Source organism: Echinops telfairi, unplaced genomic scaffold (genome assembly GCF_000313985.2).
Source record: "Echinops telfairi isolate 266 unplaced genomic scaffold, ASM31398v2 ScPeMD7_2573;HRSCAF=3158, whole genome shotgun sequence".
In the NCBI taxonomy this organism is placed as follows: domain Eukaryota; kingdom Metazoa; phylum Chordata; class Mammalia; order Afrosoricida; family Tenrecidae; genus Echinops; species Echinops telfairi.
The window spans coordinates 362,574-382,283 of record NW_022106471.1 but is presented as its reverse complement, the minus strand read 5'-3'; the positions used below and the strand labels follow the sequence as shown (position 1 = coordinate 382,283).

Here is a 19,710-nt window from a genome sequence, read left to right as displayed (position 1 = left end):
CTCAGTGCTCCTGGCAGCACCAGTCAAGAAGTGAATCCATGGCCCAGCCTGCCATTGCAAGCCCTCTTCAAAGGGTGGACCAGCAAGGATGTCACTTGGATCCAAACCAGGTGATGTTCTTTCTTTTTCCTTTCCCTCTTAATTTTCACTGTGATTGTTACTGGGCCGGGGCTCTGAGTTCCAAGTCTCTCCACTCTGGTTCTTGACCTGCTCGCAAGAAAGACTTCAGGCAAGGCACAAAATTCAGAGTCAGAGAGAAAAGGTTTGAACAGAAAGAAAGAGTTTATTGAAGGGGGATACTTTGGGAAAGAAATCCAAAGGACCCTTACCTAGTCTCGAAGGGCAGCCAAGGTGTTTTCAGTTGCCTCACACGCATGTGATAGTTGGACATCGCACAAGGAACACGAAGAAGAATCGATGTATTTGAACTACGGGGTGGGGGGCAGATAGTGAAAGACTGTGGGCTGTCAGAAGAACTCATCAATCTGTCTTGAAGAAGCACAGCCAGAAGACTCCTAAGAAGCATGATTGACAAGACTCTGTCTCACGTACTTTGGACAGTACGGAGAGACCAGGAGACCAGGAGACCAGGCCCTTGAAAATGACATCCAGCTTGGTCAAGCAGAGGAGCGGCAGAAGAGAAATTCAAGGAGATGAACTGACACCGTGGCGGCCACAAGGGGCTGATCCGTAACCACCCTGGTGAGGACGGCGCAGGACTGGGCGGTGTTTTGTTCTGTTGTACACAGGGGTGCTAGGGGTCAGACTCAGTCGGTCCGCACCTAACAATGACAACAGCGACATATTCGGCGTGGCAGTGTGGGCTGGAGAGTGTGCAATAATGTGTGTCTGACTGTGCAGATGTGTGATAGTTACAGGTTCATGGCATGCGTGTTAAGGGTGTCTGAGCGAATGCTTTCTGAGTGGTCTGCTAAGCTCCAGCCCTGCTGAGCTGTGACTACTGGTTCCCAGTGAAGGTGTCACCAGGTGGCTTTAGCCACACACCTCAGGAGTGTCTCCATAGAGAAAGGGCTGGGGTGGGGGGAAAGTCTGAAGAAAATAATCACCAAATGTGGCAGCCATAGGCCAGCACAGAATATCACAATGTTACTGCACATGGTTGAAGCTGCTTTGTGGTCAAAGCGGAGTGTCACTTACTGTGGTCACAATGGCCAGTCCCTTCACTTGGGCTCAGGACCACAGCCTTGTCCACTGACCCAGGGATTTCATTCTTTGAATAATTTCTTTCCAGAATTTTCCATTTCTCCCTCTCCACCAGTTTCTTCCCCTCAGCAAGCACCACAGTGACAAATCCACTCTCATTAAAGTCATTCCTATTATTAGACCAATACACTAACCTACTGGTCCATTTTAAGGACCAACTAAACTGTGGTTGACATGGCTGACCGTGGCCTCCTCAGGGCACCATATCCATTGGTTAGGGCAACATCATTCCTCCCTCTCTAGCCACTTCTCACTTTCCTTCCGTTTATGTGGCTTCTAGCACCATCTGGGAGCCCTGGTAGTGGTGTAGTTGTGCATTGGGCTGCTAATCTCAAGGTCAACAGTTCAAAACCACCAGCCACTCTCCGGGAGAGAGAGATGAAGCTTGCTAACCCCACTGAGAGTTAGTCTTGGAAATGTGTCTGACTGTGCAGATGTGTGATAGTTACAGGTTCATGGCATGTGTGCCATGGCAGAGACAATTCTACTCTGTATCAAAGGGTCGCTATGAGTCCCAATAGAGTCAATAGCAGTGAGTGAGTGAGCACCATCTAAATGCTGATGTCTATTAAACTCTCCAAACTCCAGACCACTTCGAGAATTGAGCTTCCTACCAGCACCCCAGCTCCTCAAACCTCACCCTTCCTTAGATTCCCCTGGCTGCCATCCATCCCTGCATCTGAGCAATCAGAAGCCCCTCCAACCTATTATTACCCAGTGCTCATCGATCCTGTCTCCCGCCTTCCCTCTTCCTTTTTCTAAATCTTATTGATTGTGTTGTTCTTATTGAGAATAGCCATAGCAAAATAAATAAATAAAAGAGACATAGCAAAACACAGACCAATTCAACAGTCTGACACGGACCATTCCACAACCTTGATTCTAGTTTTGGAGTGGTGCATCCCTCCCTTCTCACTCTCCTTTCCCAAGTTGTTGTCTCTCATGAACATCAGCGCCCTGCCCCCTAAGGGTCACACCTAATCCCTCCAGTTGCTGCTGTTGGTTGATTCCGTCTATAAGAACATAATGTTCAGATGGACTCACACCAGGGCTGCGACGATGAGCTCAAACATCAGAACAATGGGGAGGAGGATGCAGGACTGGGTAGCACTTAACAATAACCAACCAAGAACCAGTCTGGTGTGGCTCCTGTGCTTATCTACGAGCACAAGAGTTATCGATTCAGTAAGGAACCAGCCTACACAGCTCCAAGGAGCTCAGCTTGTTTGCAGGAAAACACTGGAGGAAGAGCTGTGTTGCTTATAGGTCATGAGCTTAAAGTGAAAACTATCAGGCAAAGTGTGATTTATTTTCCTATTTATGTGATACTCCTTTCTTATTTATTTAGTATCAATAATAAAGCTCATATAGTTGCTCTAAAAAAGCAAAAAGAAAAAGGGCCAACAAGGAGAGTAGAGATACCAGGAGGATTAGGGAAGGGTGGGGGGAGAAAATGGGAATTGATCACAAGGATCAACTTAGAACCCCCTCCCAGGGGGAAAAACAAGTGGGTGACGGGTGACGGAGGATGATGTAAGATATGAAAATAATAATCTACAACTTATTAAGGGTTTGCAAGGGATGGCAGGCGGGGGAGCGAGGGGGATGAAATGGAGAGCTGATATCGGGCTCAAGTGGGAAGAGAATGCTGTGAAAATAATGATGGCGGCATATGTGCAAATGTGCTTGACACACTGGATGCATGTATGGATTGTGGTAAGAGATGTAAGAGCCCCTGATAAAAGTATTTAATAAAAATAAAAGAATATAATGCTCCAGGTAGACTTTTCTTGGCTAGTTAAACTAAATGATTGATCAATTTTAAGATGACCTCAGGGGGTATCTTTCAATTTAAGGTTTAAAGATTTATATCCACCTTCCATGATTCCAGAGTGTTTACAGTCCAGAGAATTGGAAATTCTCCTTCACATTTCCCCCTTTGGAGCAGGATTCTTCTTTGATCAAAATGTTCAGTCCTGGTAGTCAGAGACCACTCAGCTCTTCGGGTCTCAGAGCAATGGACTTGGCTGTTCATGACGGCAGGTGGCCGCACATTCCAGCCCTCTTATTCTTCCTCTGCGGCTCCAGATGAAAACTCACCGTCCTTGAGTCCGTGCTGACTCATCGTGACCTATTGGATAAAGTGGAACTGTCCCCGTGGGTTTCTGAGACTGGCTCTTGTTAAGAGCAGAAATCGTCATCTTTCTCCTGTGGAGCAGCTGGGAGCTTCCGAACTTCTGATTTGGCGATGATAGGCACCAAGTGTTGTGCCTTGACTGGTTATTTACAAAAGCTTTTAGGAAGTAAGCAAAGAAGGACTAGGAGGGAGAACAGAAATACTAAACATGTTTTCAGTGTGTTAACTGGGGTGTCCCATGAAAACATGACCCTACACAAGCAGCCTCGGCAGTGACCATCGTTGTTATAAAAACATCACACCGCTTAAGGCCGCAGTTACACTCATCGGTTATACAGCTCTGCCCTCCCTCCCTCCATGTCCTTTTCACCATCCCCAGTCGCCTTCCTCTAGCCCCCTTTTCCCCTCCCCTGGTAAGCACTGCCTTGGTCTCTGTCCGTTTGGCTTTTCTTGTCTTTTTAGATAAGTGTGGTCATACAGTGTTTGTCCTTTTGTGGCTGGCTTCTTTCACTCAGCATAACGTCTTCAAGCTCCATCCCTACTCCGTCAAGACTTCATTTCTCCCACTGACGGAGTAGCATGCCATTGGCACGTATGTACCCCATTATGTTTATCCATTCATCTGTTGATGGGCATTGAGGTTGTTTCTACCTTTGGGGTCAACCCTGACGACACATCAAGGTTTCCTAGAGAGTTTTTGAGTCCTGGAGGTGCACTGGTTCGCAGCGAGGTCAGTGGTTTGAACCTCGCTAGCCGTTCTGCTGGAGAAGGACTTGGAAATGACCAGGAAATGACCAGCCCCATGACCAGGAATCTCCACCAAGAGTCCCTCTACTCTGTCACAGAGGGTTGCTGTGAACCGAAATCCAAGCAAAAGGGTCCTCTCCTCACCAATACTGTGCAGCCTAGTGTTAGGATAGAGGGGTTGTCCTTCTCCATGCCTGAAGCCCCCTACAGGAGGTTGGAAGAGAATCAGGCGAGCCCATGGCCAGCCATAAAGACTACTGGGCATGCTCCAATTCAAGCCCAAGCCAGGTGGACGGTACACCTGGGCCACCCAAACTAGGCCCAGGTGGGCTTAATTCAGCCAATGGGGTCAACCAATACCTCCAACCACACCTCAAATACCTTGACCTTGAGACCCCCTGCCCTTCTTTCCCTTTGGCTCTTGTCCTGTGCCAGCTCAGCCCGGTAGCAGTCTCTTTGGCCTCAGGCTACCACGTGTGGGTGCACAGTCCCACGAGGATGCCCACGTTCCCTGACCATAAAACCTAAAACATAACATCCTTTATAAAAACCCACTTGGATCACAAACCAGGCTTCGGCATGAATTCTTTCTCGTGTGAAGCCAAGAACGGAGGTCCTTCCCATCCGAGAAAACTAACAAGTGGGGGTGGTCAGTGGTGTGACCTTTTCAAACTCTGATTCTAATCTGCAGCCACGGTGGAAGCCCTGCTCTCGGGTTATTGATTGGTTTGGCTCCATCCTGAGAACAGGATCCCAGGTCCCTGGTGAAGAGTGAGTTTGGGATGAGTGCGTGGCTGGAACTGTGGTAAGGTGACACTGAGTACCAGTGTGTGTGTTAAGGCGTGTGGCACGGCAGCCACTGCGTAGGTGATCGTCTGGAGTGCCATCGTGTGAATGGTTATGTCCCCAGGGCGAGGGTCACTTTGGGTGGAAGGACATTGTGTGAGACCGCAGGGTGTCCCCATGCCAGCGGCTGTGTCCTCGACGGCAAGGTCACGGAGAATGGTCATACTGTGCGTCAGGGGAGCATAGCTTAACCGGGATGAGTGTGTCCGTGTGTGACTGTCGACTGCGAGTGGCCGCCGCGCAAGAGCTGGAGGAAGAAGGAACAGGAGGTGCCCCTGGCCAACATGGCGACTGTGGGGGTGGCAGCTTGCCCTTGGAAGGAGCTGCACCACTTGTAACCGAGGAAAGTAAAAGGACAGGCCGGCGCGGGCTCGGGGAGGTTCTCCTGTGCAGGTCGTTCGCGTTAGCGTGGCGCCGGGCACGGTTGGGGGCGGGGGAGGCGGTTCCCGGCTCCGTAAGGTCCCAGCGCCGCCAGCCCAGACCCGGCGCACGGGCGGTGGGCGGGGCGCACGCCTGCCGGCTGCGGCACTGAGAGGCGAGCACTGGCCGACCTATGGCGTGCGAGCGGCGCACGCGGCGCGTACCTGCTGCGGGCGACCGGGCGAAAGCCAGCGGTCAGAACTAGCCTAGAGGCCGGGCGTCCGCATCCAGCCAGAGAAGATGTTGAGTTCCTCCCTGAGCCCCCAGAATGGCTCTTGGACTGAGCTCTTCTTTCAGCTTTTGGGTCTTGGCGCCGTCTTCTACCTGGGCTACCACTGGGCCTGTGTGCCCCAGGTGCGTGCGGGCACAGCGCTCTGGCCAATGGGTGTGGGATACTGGAGTCCGGGGCACCGCTTCTAGCTCGGGGCGCGAGCCCTTTGCGGGAGTTGGGATGGCTGAGCCCCCTACCCTGTGCGACATCCAGGCTACACGTTGCTGTGATTACTGAATAATGAAAAAGTCGCTTCTGTGTCTGCCCAAATTCTTCCCATGCCAGCTGTCCTTTCGGACCTAGGAGGGGTGCTGCTCTTTTTGATGTGACATTCGTTCTAGGGAAGGCAGGGTGGAAGGCGTTCTCGGGTGTCAGGGAGATGTGCACGAGCAGAGCAATGCCTTCCCCTCCTCCGTCCTTGTCAGGCTGTTGGTCCTCAGTCGCTGCACCGAATGTTGGAATGGAGGCGGGTGCGCTTGTGGGTTACAACCAACACTAGCAGACGGGTGACCAAGGAGGCCTAGTAGGGCCTCCCTTCCTTTAGAGACTGGCTTGCGGCTTCCTTTCGAGCTTGGGCTTGAAGAACCCTAGCCGTTCTTTGTCCTTCAGTTCTGTTTCAAGTTCTAGACTCTCCTGGAATTGTGCAGTAAGGAAATCTTAAGTTGTTTTTAGATGAACTTGGAGATTTATTCCGACCGGAAAAACAAACAAAACCCTCACTGGCTGCCATGGAGTAGATTCTGCCATCTACAGGCTTTCTGCTCCAGTGAAGATGTACATACAGCCTCAGAAAACCACAGGGGCACTTCTAGTGTGACCTATGGGGTCCCTATGATTCTTAGGGAAAGTGCGATAGAATACATAATTTGCATAGCCAGGAAAAAGACCAAAATCTTTTCACTGTCATTAAGCTCTGCACTAGGTAGGAAACCTGCTGATGCAAATTCTTCTTTTGAGCTATAAACCAGAAGTGAGTTGCTGTGGGATTGATCCCAACTCGGGTGACCCTGTGTGTCAGAGCAGAACTGTGCTCCAAGCAGTTTTAATGGCTGATGTTGGGGGAGCAATTTGCCAGGACTCTGGGTAGACTCCAACCTCCAATTTATTATCTAATTAATCAGATGAGCTTGCTAACCCTTTGCTCTATCCAGGGCCTCCAAAAGATTGATAGGGAATTTTAAATGTCTAGACCATTTTTGTGTTTTCAAAACCTTCTGCATTAGCATATAACCCCCACCCCAAAAAACCAAACCCTCCCTACCATCGAGTAGATGGTGAGTTGTTGGCTGGTAGCCTTCCTATAGGACAGGGTAGAACTGCCCGTGAGTTTCCAAGACTATAACTCTTTATGGGAGTTGAAGCCTCATCTTTCTCCCTGGGAGCCATTGGTGGTTTTGAACTGCTGACTTTGCAGTTAGCAGCCTAACTCATAATCAGTACACACCAGGGCATTCAGTTATATTGCTTATAAAATCAGTTTTCCTGGGTAAAACAATTAAAGCCCCTAAACTTCACAATATCCCATAAACCTCACCTAATGTTTTATTTGGAAGGTCATTAAAGCCACCTGTCTTGAAAGCAAATGTTTTGAGAATGATGATGGCAACAAATGTACAAATGTGCTTGACACAATGGATGGATGTATGGATCGTGATGAGTTGTACGAGCCCCCAATAAAATGATTAAAAAAAAAAAAAAGGCCATCTGTCTGTGAGGCCTAGTCACAAATTTTCACTGGTATGGCTCTTAACTAAACATTTTTCTTTGCTTGCAACCAGTCACACTCTTTATATTTCCAAACCCTTCTCTAATGTCCAAACACTGTTTAAAACGCAGGCCAAGTGCCATGCTGGAGGTTCTGAGGACTGGATTATCCAGCACAGGCGAGAGAGTGGCTCAGCCTTGTGCACAGCGACCTTTGATTATCTGGTTCTCAAGAGCTGGTCAGGAAACTCTGCCAGAGTTCAAATATAACAAACCTATACAGATCAACCTGGGAACCAACTTCCTAGCATCTTGTTCTAGATTACTGAACTGTTGGGCCACGGGTTTAACAAGCTGGTAATAACTCAAGATTTTGACAACTAAGATTATTAATAAGTAGGCAATATAGTACCATTAAGGGCACAGGCTCTCGAGTTCCCTGGTCTGCCACTCAATAGCTTTGTGATAAGTTATTCAACACACAAACCTCTTCCCACAGGCAGGGCCTAGTACTTATTCCAGAAAGCTGTTGGGAAGCTCACGAATTAAAATCCTGTAAAGCCCTTGGCACCCTGCATGGCACATGGTGAGCAACCAACACATTCTACCTGCTCGTATCAGCGGTAGCCTTATAATTATCGATCTTACTGGTTAGGATTTTGTGAAAACCACTTTGAGTCGTTTGTTTACTTATAAAGTATCCTATCACATAGTGAATCATAGCTTACATCCCAGTGCTTACCAACAATGGTGCAAGTCATCTCAAAAAACCACACTATCAATTTAGCCTTTCTAATTTATAATTTTCCTAGCTTCCTCTGAGTATCGGGACTTTGGAGGAAATGGGAATCTGACCTACAAGGTCCTTTGGGCCTGCTCCAGAAATGTCGCTTCCCTGGTTGAGCTTGGTACAGTACCCTCTCCCCCAGCCTTCTAAATAGCTAGGCCCATCTGCCCACCACATGTCCATCCAGAGGAACTGAAAGGGCTGAGTGCCCACTGACCTCACCTGTCCCTGTCTTCCCATTCCTGCGCTTCCCCTTGGGTGGCACGAAGAAGTGGAGATCTGTTCATGTTAGGATTATTCCTCATAGTGGTTATGTGTAGATGGGGCTTTTTACTCCCGTGAAGAGTGACAGTTCCGGATACTCAGAAGGGCAGTTCTGTCCTACAGGGTCACTCGATGGCAGTGAGTCTAAGTCCACAGGACAAAATGAGTGGCTGTGGGAGAAAGACCATGTGCAGGCAACCGGCACTAAGGCCGGAAGTCAGAATGGTCAGAGCTAGTTCTTCAGAGGTTGACCAGACCTCACTGCCACCAAGTCACTTCTGACTTAGTGACCGTCGGGCGGGGTGGAACTGCCCCTGAGAGTTTCCAAGACTAACTCTTTACAGGAGTAAGGAGTAGAAAGGCTTGTCTCCCCCACACCCTGGAAACTGGCTGGTCTCGAGATGACAGGGTGTGACTAAGGCAAAGGCCACAGACTTAAGTTCCCTAGAGGAACTCCAGCCCACCCTCCCCACTGGACACATTTTCTACCTGGATTGCTGCCTCTCTTCACGGGGTTGGGGCTGAGTGAGCAGAAAGGGACAGGCTACCCATGAAACAAGGTTCTCACAGGCTTGTTTGTGCCTACTCACTGATCTGTGGTGCACAATTTCACCTGTTTCTGGCTGCATCTCTGATGTGAAATTATGCACTGGTGATTAGTAATGAACAATTAAGCTCTTGTATGCTGAGTGCACTGGTTAATCTGCCCCCAGGGCAGCCAGCACCCATCAAGGGCAGAAGATCCTCATCTTGTTCCAAGTCCATGTACAGCCAATTCTGGAGGTGGACAGACAGCTTAGGACTGGGCTTTTGGGGGCTCTCACCAGACTATACATTGCCATTCTTGACCAATTAGCTCACCCACAGACCAAGCTGGAAGTGCCTCCCTGGCTTGTGCAAAACCAGGGGCATGAGGGCAGGCTGTTTTGATTTCAGAAGCCTCGGCTGGTGGCGGGGCCGTTTCTGGCCCTCCTGGAGCGACATTGTCCAGTCACTGTGGAGACATTCTGCCCTACACTGTGGTGCTTTGAGGGGAGGCTACAAACCATCTTTGGAATCTTAGTTCGCTCGGCCCCTCGTCTCTTACTGGAGGTATGAAGGGACAGGGGCGTGATCATGAAGCGGCCTGCAGGGAAGTAGGGAACCCCTGCCTGCCCGCCCAGGTTTAACTGCAGGGCACCTTTGCCCCGCATGCCTCAGCTCAGTGTTGAGGAAAGGCTGTCATGGCACAACCACGAGGAACGTCCGTGTGTGTCCCTGCCCCACCTTGTGGGAGCCTTGCTCGTCATCAAGCATGCCCTCGAAGGATGCTGCGTGAAGTTGTCTGACTTGGTGGTGGGTTCGCCTGGAGCTAAAACCTTGTGAAGCCCTCCACATTCCTAAGTGTCGCCGTGTGCCCTCTCTCCAAAATCACAGTGAAACCCTCCAAACCCCGGATGGAGGGCAGCTCCTGCTCCATTGGGCTGACCAGCGGGACAGCCGTCAGTACCCTGACCCTGCCACCCAACCCATTGTCTTACTGCTTCCTGGCATCACGGGAAGTAGCCAGGAGGTGTACATCCTGCACTTGGTCAAGCAAGCTTTGAGGGATGGCTATAGGTAAGGCTGGGCCTAGTGTCGGAAGGAGAAACCACCCCAGACATCCAGGAGTGCTATGAAGGGTGTGTTTTGGTTTGATGAGACTTTCTGGAGATAGCTAAGGGGGGAGGGGGACATCTAGGGAATGGCTAACCTGTATCTGTGCCCCTCAGGGCCGTCATATTCAATAACCGGGGCTGCTGCGGGGAAGAACTGCTGGTAAGTCACCGCCTCCTGTGGATGAAACAGCGCTTTACCCACCCACCCCTAATAGACACTGGGCCGTGGGGCTCACTCTCTCATCTCTTCCCACACTTGAGCTTAGCCTTGTGGCCGGACCCTCTCTGATGACCCTGTTTGCCCTCAGACTCACAGGATCTTTTGTGGCAGCAACACTGACGATGTGGAGACTGCTGTGAGCCACATAAAGCACCACCACTCCAAGGCGCCACTGTTAGCCGTGGGCTTCTCTCTCGGAGGGTAAAGGTCACCTGGGTTTCACCCCCACCCACCAGTGTCCTCCCCATCCCCACCTGCCCCAACTTTTCCTGGCCCCTGCTCTGCTCCTGCAGGATACTGGTGCTGAGCTACCTGGCCGGGCTGGTTCCTTTGAGGCGATTCGCTCCCTGGAGAGGCCACTCAATTGCTGCTCTTCAATCAGCTCATCACTGTCAGACTCTGTCAACTTGTGAGCCGGTATGGTCTTGGCAGGAGGGGATGGGGCAGCAGACAGGGTGCGGTGGCAGGCATGCCAGGTTCGTCCCAGTGCGCAGGCGAGTTCTCTAGCTGGGCACTCGCACTAGCGTGAGGCCTAGGCCGGGGTTCAGGCCCATGAGGAGTACCAGGGGAGGGCAGAGGGCTTGTGGAAGTAGACGGGAATGCCTTCCAGCTTCAAACCTGTCTGCCCTTTTGCAGAAATAGGAAAGTGATTGAGAAGATTGTGGATGTAGACTTTGTGCTAAAGGTACAGTCTTTCACACACCGCACCCCCCCCCACCTTCAGGATTTCCCTCTTCATCCTCCCTCTCACCTCCCCCACCAACCCCCAAGGCCCGCACCATTCGCAGTTTGACGAGCGCTACACATCTGTGGCCTTTGGCTATCGACACTGCGATGCCTACTACCAAGCAATGAGCCCAAGTACCAAGGCCGACGCCATCCGGGTCCCTGTGCTCTGCCTCAATGCAGCTGACGACCCCTTCTCCGCAGCCAAAAGTGAGTACCCTAACCCTTGATGTGGAAGCCCCAGGGGCCATGGACCTTGAGGTGCAGGTCAGGGAGCCTGACTTCCCCTGGCCCCTCCACCAGCCTTCCCCCTTCAGGCTGCCCAGCACTCGCCCTATGTTGCCCTGCTCAAGGGGGGCACATTGGCTTCCTGGAGGGGCTGTTCCCCCGGCAGCACAGCTACCTGAGTCGCCTCTTGCATTAGTATGCCAGGGCCGTCTTTCAACACCCCGGGGAGCTGCTTGGCCTCGGGACTCGCCTGCCTTAGGAGAGGGGTGAGAACTGACAGGGGTGCTATGCAGGGTCTCCGTTCAGTCTGCTCTTTTTTATTAAATAATGTTGTCCGCCCAATGGGCTCAGGTTCCTTCTCCCCTTCTCCAAGGCCGGGCAGACTCCCCAGGAACTTACTGCATATCTGGCCTGGCTGGCTTAGAACCATGCAGTGCAAGCCCTGGATCCCTCCTGGTTTTTCCTTCCCCAGCAGACACCAGGGTCTCCACGAGAAGAGCCACTGGCCATTAGGCTGGGAGGGGGAAGAGAAGGAGGAGAAATGGGGGACTTCTTCAGGAAGGATAGCTGCTTCCGCAGGGTCTTGGGCTTCTTCACATACTTCTGGAGATAGGACAAGCTCAAGTCGGAAGTCTCGGAAGGCAGAGGGAACAAGGCAGGTGGTGTGTCTGGGGCTTCAGATGCCACTGTCCTCCGTGAGTGCACAGGCGAGGGCTGTAGGGCTCCCAGGGCCCGGCAGCCTCAGCAGGGGCAGCCTCGACTGGGACCCGAAATGGAGTGCCCAGTGGGGCCCACGCCTCCACACCTGTGTAGCCGGGGGCGAGGCCCGTGACCTCAGGGGAGGAGGAGCTAGAGGAAGCCCGGGAAGGCGCTCTGGAGCAGCAGGATGGTCACAACAATGAGCCCAACACAGAGCAGCAGCAGCAGCCACACGGGGACGCTCCCTGCAGAGAGGGGAGGAGAGAAGTCAACTGACAAAGGGCTTTGCAGCCACTGTGCCTGGGCCAGCTAAGGAGGGGGAGATGTCTGCCTTTCTCCAGGGGACAGGTTTTTTGGGGGGGAACCGCACTTACGTCGAGATGGCAGCAGGTGCAGTTGGCAACGACTGTCCACAGCCACAGAGAACAGGGCCGTTTCGTGGGTGCCAAGGAGCTCCGGGCCACGCCCCTTCTCCGGGAGGAAGGCCACATCAGTCACCACAATGCCGTGGGCCTCCCGCACATAGTAGAGGCGCTGCAGGTGGGCGGGAAGAGAGCTGGTGAGGGAAGGCCCAGCTGGGAGGCTTCTTCCCACTGGAAAGCGGCCCCCCGGCCCCCAGACAGCTTTCCCTCCATAGGGCGGGCCAGATGCCACTCTGCCCACTCTGGACAGAGAGGCTAGTGGAGAGAGAACCCACTCCACGAACCCTCAGGGCTGTGCCCTCTTCTACCCCTTACCTGGAGAGAGAAGGCAATATAGATGGCAACAGAGCCAGTGACCGTGCCCAGGCCCAGGAAGGTGCCGGACTCACTGCAACAAACAAGTGCAGACTGTCCTGGAGGCCTGCCCCCAGAGCCTCGCTCACCACCCGCGGTCCTGAGGGACACAGGCAGGCCCTACCCCTTGCTCCCCAGCCAGACCTGTCCCACACCTGACACTGAGGCAAGAGATGACTTCGTGGCCACAGGGCTTGGTCTGAAGGGGCAAGAAGGTAGAACCATCCCAGGCTGTGAGGTAACAGGGTGGAGGCTGGCGCAGGCGCTTGTGGGGAATCTGTACAGTGAAGAGTCGCAGCCTAGTGGGCTGGTCTGGAACCTGCCCGAACCTGGGGTCCAGAGAGAAGCTAGTCAGTTCCAGGTGGTGTCACCACCCACCAAAGCCACCACCATACCCAGCTTGCCCAGTCCCCCACCACATCTGGGCTGCGCCTCTTGGAGCCACCCTCTGGGGTCTTCACACCTGCAGGCCTGGTAGCGGTAAGGTGTGTTGGAAAAGGTGGGTCCGTTCTCTTGCCAGTGCAGCTGTGTCACCAGCTGGTCCTTCTGCCACACAGAGGCCTTAAGATCCCAGCCCACAGACACCAACTAATCAGGAGCAAAGATTTCAAGGACGGGCAGTTAGGGGATCCACTTCCAGGAAGAGCAGTATAGCCGCCTACTTCCTCCGCCCCTCTACCTTCTCACCTTGCCATCAGGCCCCAAAGCCAGGTCTTCAATGTCCCCCTCGTGGGCTTTGAACTCCAGAACTTTCTTTAGGCTAGGTACCTGCAGCCAAAGCACTGCTCTGGTTAGCCCTGCCCCCCCAAGCAAGGCCACGCCTTATCTCCCCACAGCCACTCTGGCAGACATCACCCCACACACTTCTCAGAACCCCCATCCCATCTCTCCCCCTCTGGCCCTTGCCACTATGGGGATACTCATTCACCAGACTACCCCTTCCCACCCCTCCAAAATCCCAAATGAATTTTCAACAACGGCCCACCTTCCAGACCCTAATGTAGCCATCCGTGCCTCCCGTGGCAAGCAGGGTGTTGTCATGGCTGAAGCACACCACTTTCTGCAGAGGCTCAGTGCTGAAGTCTGTCTGCACTGCCTGCAGATTCTCCACCCGGAGTTCCACCCCCTCCCGCTGGGTCTCCACTGCCGGTTTCTGCTCGGCAGGGGCTGCTCCCTTCCTCTGCCGCGGTCCCTGGTCCTTGGAACCTGCTGAGACACACACGAGATGCTAGGCCCCAGGAGCACTAACTGTTGTCAGACAGACACCCGGCTTCCAGCCTGCTGCCCCAGTGCCACTCCCAGCCCCCTGGACAGAGGCCAAGGGCTTTTCCTCTTCTCCGTGACCAAAACCCTCCCCACCGGAGAAGGGGCTGCTCCTCACCTGCCTTCTCTGCCTTGCTGCTGCCTTGCTGCTGATGGGTCTGGAAGCGCAGGAGCTGACAGTGGGCGTCCTGCCCTGCAGCAAGGATGTCACCAGCCAGGGCCAGGTTCATGGTGGCCCGCGTCTCTGTGTCATGCGTGTGTAGCAAGGAGGCGCTCAGGCGCCCATGAATCCGTTCTAGCCGCAGGAAGTGCTGAGAGAGGAAGCCGGGATGGACCGGGTTCAGGGGTACCTAGAGAACACCTCCCTCACCGGCCCGCTGCCATCGCCGCCGGCTGAAGCCTGACCACTGCGCTTAACGCACTGCCTCGCCCACCCGGCTTTTCTAGGGTCCTATTCTCTTTGGGCCTCGCGAAGCTGCGCAGCTGCCAGAGCGGGGAGAAGTCCCTCCAATAACAGACAGACTGGGGGTGGGCACGACCTCAGAAGAGGAAGCTGTGCCCCACTCGCGGATGCATGTAGGCAGACAAACACGTCCCGGGGGCCTCCCCGGGAAGTGGCAAGACCCCGCCCGCCGCTGCGTACTTTACGCCCGGCTTTCGCTTCTCCTTCGGGGTCTCTCAGCCGCCGGACGAAGCCCCGCGGCGGGTTGCGGGGCCAGAAGCTGAGCTGCGGCTCGACCCCGCACCCCCCACCCGTCCCCCTCCGACATCGCCGTTCGCGCGCTCTCACCACGCCATTCTTGATGCCAGTCTTGGCGGCGCCCCCTCCGCCCGCAGCGATGAGCAGCCCCGCGCCGGCGTCCACCTGGAGCGCGTACAACGGGAACGGGGCCCGGTACAGCTCTGGCGCCCGGCGCCGGCCCATCCCGCCCGGCGCTCTTCACGGCTCGCCGCGCGGCCCCGGGGACATGCCTCGCCCGGCCGCCGCCGGATCCGGCCCTGGTACTCCCGGAAGACCGCGTTCCTCTCGCTCGGCGCGCCCGGCAGCAGCCTACGCGCTCGCCGGACAGCCGGGCACTAGCTCCGGGCCGCTTGACCCCGGAGCCCAGGGCTCCCTCCGCGCAAGTGCACAGCCTCCAATACGCGTCAGCACTGCCCGGACGCGGTGACGTCAGACGGGCGTCGCTCCGCCATCTTTGTGCGGGGCACGGGAGGTGCGCGCCGCCGGGGGAACGCCCCTTGGCGGGGATTAGGGACAAAGGGGGTTGGGGCTAATGAAGATCAGCAGTTGCTGCCGGAAGAGTGGAATCTGCTGCCCGCCACCTTTCCGAAGCCCCTTGCCAGGCCTGCCTCGGTTGAACAATGTTCAGGTTACGTCCTCACTGCCATTGAGTCCGTTCCGACTCCTAGCGACGCTATAGCCCAGGGTAGACCTGCCCCTGTGGGGTTGCCAGACTCACTCCTCCCGCGGAGCGGGTGGTGGTTTCCAAGTGCTGACCTTGAGGATCACAGCCCAATCGCCACGCCGCCAGGGCTCCTCCTGAGGGTTACTAGCTGGTTAAATTTTTGCACCACCCAGGGACTTCTAAGAACGGCTAACGGACCTTTCATAAAGAAACCCTTGGCTTTTCCGGACACTAACAGTCGCCTCCCATCTTGGTGGCTCCTGGAAGGCTATGGGGACGAAGTTGCTGGCATTTGGGGTGCTATCTCTATTGGCTGTCACTCAGAGGAGGGGGCAGGCTTTGGGCTTCGAAATCACGGCTGAGCAGATCAAGGGTGGAAGGGCGAGGCCGACCTCTGGCAATAAACAGCTCCGCTGCCATCTCTAGTGCTTGCTGCACTGGACCTGAGGATTCCTGCCACGCAGGCTCTGTCTCTGGGCTGCTCGGTGGAACCAGGTTGCCTCCGCTCGCAACGTGCCCACCCCGAGGAGCGGTCTACTTGAGCACCACTTACACGCCTGCCCCGGGACATGGTCGGCTGGGAGGGCTTCACCAGTGCACCCAGACAGGGGCTTTGGGACGCGAATAATAATGCCTTGGTCCGACTTTTCTGGCCTTTTTCTCACCACTGTCGTTTTTCATGTTCTTAAAATTGCTTCCTAGGTACACTGGTACAGATAGGAACTGAAAATACAGGGAATCCAGGACGGATGAGCCCTATAGGACCAGTGGTGTGAGTGGCGAAACAGGGAGGGTAAAGGGAGAATGGGCAGGAAAGAGGGAACCGATTACATGGAACTATGTGTGACCTCCTCCCTGGGGGCCAGACAACCGAAAAGTGGGTGAAGGGAGACGCCGGACAGGGCAAGATATGACAAAATACCCATTTATAAACTATCAAGGGCTCATGCGGGAGGGGGGAGCGGGGAGGGAGGTGGAAAATGAGGACCTGATGTCGGGGGTTTAAGTGGAGAGAAAATGTTTTGAGAAACGATGTACAAATGCGCTTTACACAATTGATGTGTGTATGGATTGCGATAACAGTTGTATGAGCCCCTAATAAAATGTTTAAAAAAAAATTCCTTCCTACTAAACCCTCACAATCGCCCTGTGTCCTCTGAGAAAAATCTATCACAATGACCCCTTTAGAATGTCCAAAAAGAGTCTCCATAACCCCCTGAGCTGACCTCTGCCTTGACTTTGCCCACCCAGGCAAGGTGTTTCTTGTGTCGCTGCTTGTACAACGCACGGCACGTTCGTGTTTCACCTACTGGGCCCCAAACAAGCCAGGTCCTCCTCTCGAGAGCCAGGTGTCGCAGACAGGGTGGCACGCCCCGGGTCTTCACGTGAACTTCACAAGTAACTAGCGGGCTGCTTCACGGCAGGCACTCTGCGGCCACGAGGCGTTTGGCGAGTAGAAAAGTCTCTTCTTGCCGGCCTGTCAGCTCCGCTGCGGAAGGCCACTGAGCCGCCAGCGCCGCTGCGTGACGTCATGACGCAGCACTTCCTGCTTCCGGTGGGAGGGCGGCCATGTCTTCGTCTGCTTAGTCTCTCACCTGCGCACGCACGCACAGGCCGTTTCCCGTCTCCTCACGTCTTGCACCATTTTCCAGTCTCCGTACTAACCTTGGACTTGCCCGGAAGTTGATGAAGGAACCGTTGGTCGGACAGTGCGGTCGCGAGCCCAGTTTGGAGGCCGCCATCTTGTGCGCCGTGAACCTGGGCCTTGCATGTAATAACTGACCTAGCAGAGCCCCTCAGAAGCCGCTGTCTTTAAAAGGGCCTGCGACAAGACAAGAGTTGTTACTGGGAGGACTTGTCTGCAGGCATCGACCCGCTTGGAGCCCTGGTGGGGTAGTGTTATGTGTTGAGCTGTGTGCCTGGCAATTGGGCGACTTCGACCTCCGTCCCTGGCTTCTCGCTGTTACAGCCGCCCATTCCTTTGGCCCCAGGAACGGAGAGGCGGAGTCACCGAGGCTGCAAAGATCAAAGGAGTTTATTGACAGCCCAAGCTAGGGCCCGAGTCCCGGCGTATCAACGCAATGGCCACCAAGGACAAGGACCCCGGTAACGGCTGAATTTTTATACTTTTCCACAGGTTCCGTGAGCTGGGTAGCCCCTCCCCCACCCTCCCCTCAGGTTGATTGGCTTCTTTCATGACAGCTGATCGTGTTGGTTCGGCTCCAGCCTTGAGACAGTAAAGGCTGATCGTGTCGGCTCCTGATTGGTTGATTTCAGTTGCAGTCAGCGTCACTTTGGGGAAATGCAGGGTCAGTTTGGGGGAAACGGAAACTTAGGCCCACTCCGGGAGCCCCAGCCTGCTATGGGGTCACTGCTATCTTACCATTCTTCCCTTTTTCTTGTTCTTGCGAGCACTCTTGCTCGTCCATGGAGTTCTACACTTCTTCCATTATAAAACAGGAATCAGGGTTCAGCCTGTGGTACTGCTGCTGCTATAGTACCATCAACTGGACTGTATTGACTCGTTCCTTTAGAAAGTAATTTGTTTAAAAGACGTGGTCCGCAAGTGAGAATGAGCAGGAGCACAGTTAGAGGTCCTAGCAAGGTGGTTAGCCAAGGGGAGTTATTGAACCATGATTCAAACCATCCCTCCTTCCGCTCACGTTCTCGCCTCCGCCTCGCCAATCCTTCCGACTTTAGCCATGGATCCCCTTACTACTCCAGCATGGTCAGCATAAACGCTACATTCTTCCCCCAGAGCCGCACACAGCCCTCCCTGCTGGAGGAATACTAGGTCTAGTCTGCTGCAATTCTGTAGCACCGCCTCCGACAGTGACTTTTCTAAATGGGAAATGGACTCTTCAGTTCCGGCTATAACGTCATCTCTGGCCGTCCGCAGGCTATTAAATCCCCTGTGCTGTACAGCTAGGGATGAGATACCGGTTCCTGCTCCTGTTGCACCAAGGCCAAAAAGGGTGGCTAGGGTTATCGCCGTGAAGGGTTCTCGTCTTCCCCTGGCCAACCTGGTATGTTCTACGCCCCTTGTCCATGCATCACTTTTTCTTGGTGATAAATAGCCTTTGGGAACACTAACACCATGATGCAGAACTCTACTGATTCATTAAAAACAGACAGGCTAAGGCATGGAGTCATTCTGGTTTTAGAGCATACCCACCACCCATTGAGCACCGAACTATCCATTTTATCCCACGACTCTGGTTTGTAGACAGGAGGACTTCAGCACAGAATTGAGCATGGCTGGAAGGCACTCTTCCTGTATAGGTTCCATTCCCAGTGACTGTGTGGAGTGTCAGTCTTGGGCCTTTACAGTCCCATGTGCAGGATCCAGGGACCTCAGCGTTTGACAGGTTAAAGGGGACAGCTATTCCTACTGCTTCATAAAACAGGGGTCTGATGTCATAGCATAACCAACAGGCCTCCGTAACACTGGGCCTCCGTAGCCACCCGTTTTGGCCTTGGTGCAACAGCGATTTAGTGATTTAGTGCTTCATATGCTGCTGTTAACATCTTCCATAGTGGATCTCCTAGCTCATGTACTGTAGGGGCTATTTGAGTTCCCGTTTCTGCTACCAGGGTCCTTGAGGCTAAGGATGGGGCAACAGTTAGGCGAGGGTGGCATTGTCCCCCTCCCAATACTGGATTTGGTCCTACAACACCTGCGACAGGAGACATTTTTAGTTTTAAGTTTTATTATAGTGCCAAATAATGGGTGTTGATAAAGATATACTCCCCAGGATAGTCCAGAAACCCACCGTGTGTCCTTTCTGCCCTCCTCAGTGAATGTTACACATATTAGATTATAGTCAGGAGCATACCTGGTCCGTGAACGTGGCTGGACATAAGACATCTCAATGAAGAGAGATTTTACCTGCCATTTCCATTCTCCATCGTTGGTGGTGACACGTTTCCAAGCTGCACAGTAAAGAGACTCAATTCCCCCACATGTACGCCTCATCTCCCCGGTTCTAAACCCTGGACATGCATAAAACCCATTCTGACTCATAGATACCTGTCTGCGGCTTCCTCCACAACCCCCCTTCCATTTCTTCTAGAGGGCTAATTTTTTCTAAGTTAAAATACAGGTCCGGCCACCAGGTATTTACCGGGGCCGATCTCGAGGTCCTATTATAAACTTTATGGATCTCTAAATTAGTGATTTCCCAGGTCAGGTTGTATGGCATGTGAGGATTTGAGTCAGTTTTCACTTTTCCTACCAGGGTTATAGATGTAAGGGTAATCACAAACGTCCCTGCTCCAGGCGTCCTCATCATGGGTCTGGCCGTGGTCTGGTGGTTATGCGAGTCAGTTTGGTCTTCAGCGGATTCTCTGGGTTG

At 53.6% G+C, this 19,710-nt stretch overlaps 2 protein-coding genes across 3 annotated transcripts; one reads left to right on the top strand and one right to left on the bottom strand.

The window, feature by feature from the left end:
- The first annotated feature begins 5,614 nt into the window (after nt 1-5,614).
- On the top strand, nt 5,615-14,670 carry ABHD1 (abhydrolase domain containing 1). Its single transcript, XM_045294169.1, is given in 13 exon segments — nt 5,615-5,728; nt 9,337-9,464; nt 9,466-9,492; nt 9,817-9,999; nt 10,152-10,197; nt 10,346-10,458; nt 10,551-10,573; nt 10,576-10,620; nt 10,623-10,674; nt 10,894-10,942; nt 11,029-11,038; nt 11,041-11,193; nt 11,408-14,670. Coding segments are annotated over 13 exon segments (1,017 nt in total). The 3' UTR covers nt 11,482-14,670.
- Nucleotides 11,509-15,060, bottom strand: PREB (prolactin regulatory element binding). 2 transcript variants are annotated; one of them, XM_045294168.1, is made up of 9 exons: nt 14,740-15,060; nt 14,068-14,260; nt 13,672-13,895; nt 13,374-13,454; nt 13,150-13,274; nt 12,842-13,015; nt 12,648-12,720; nt 12,285-12,444; nt 11,509-12,155 (listed from the first exon to the last, which is right to left on the bottom strand). In XM_045294168.1, the coding sequence occupies exons 1-9, from the start codon at nt 14,872-14,874 to the stop codon at nt 12,061-12,063; spliced, it is 1,260 nt and encodes a 419-aa protein (XP_045150103.1). In that variant the 5' UTR covers nt 14,875-15,060; the 3' UTR covers nt 11,509-12,060. The 2 variants fall into 2 exon arrangements, with proteins under 2 accessions (XP_045150103.1, XP_004710193.1); XM_004710136.2 differs by having other exon boundaries at nt 13,672-13,892.
- Nucleotides 15,061-19,710: the final 4,650 nt, after the last annotated feature.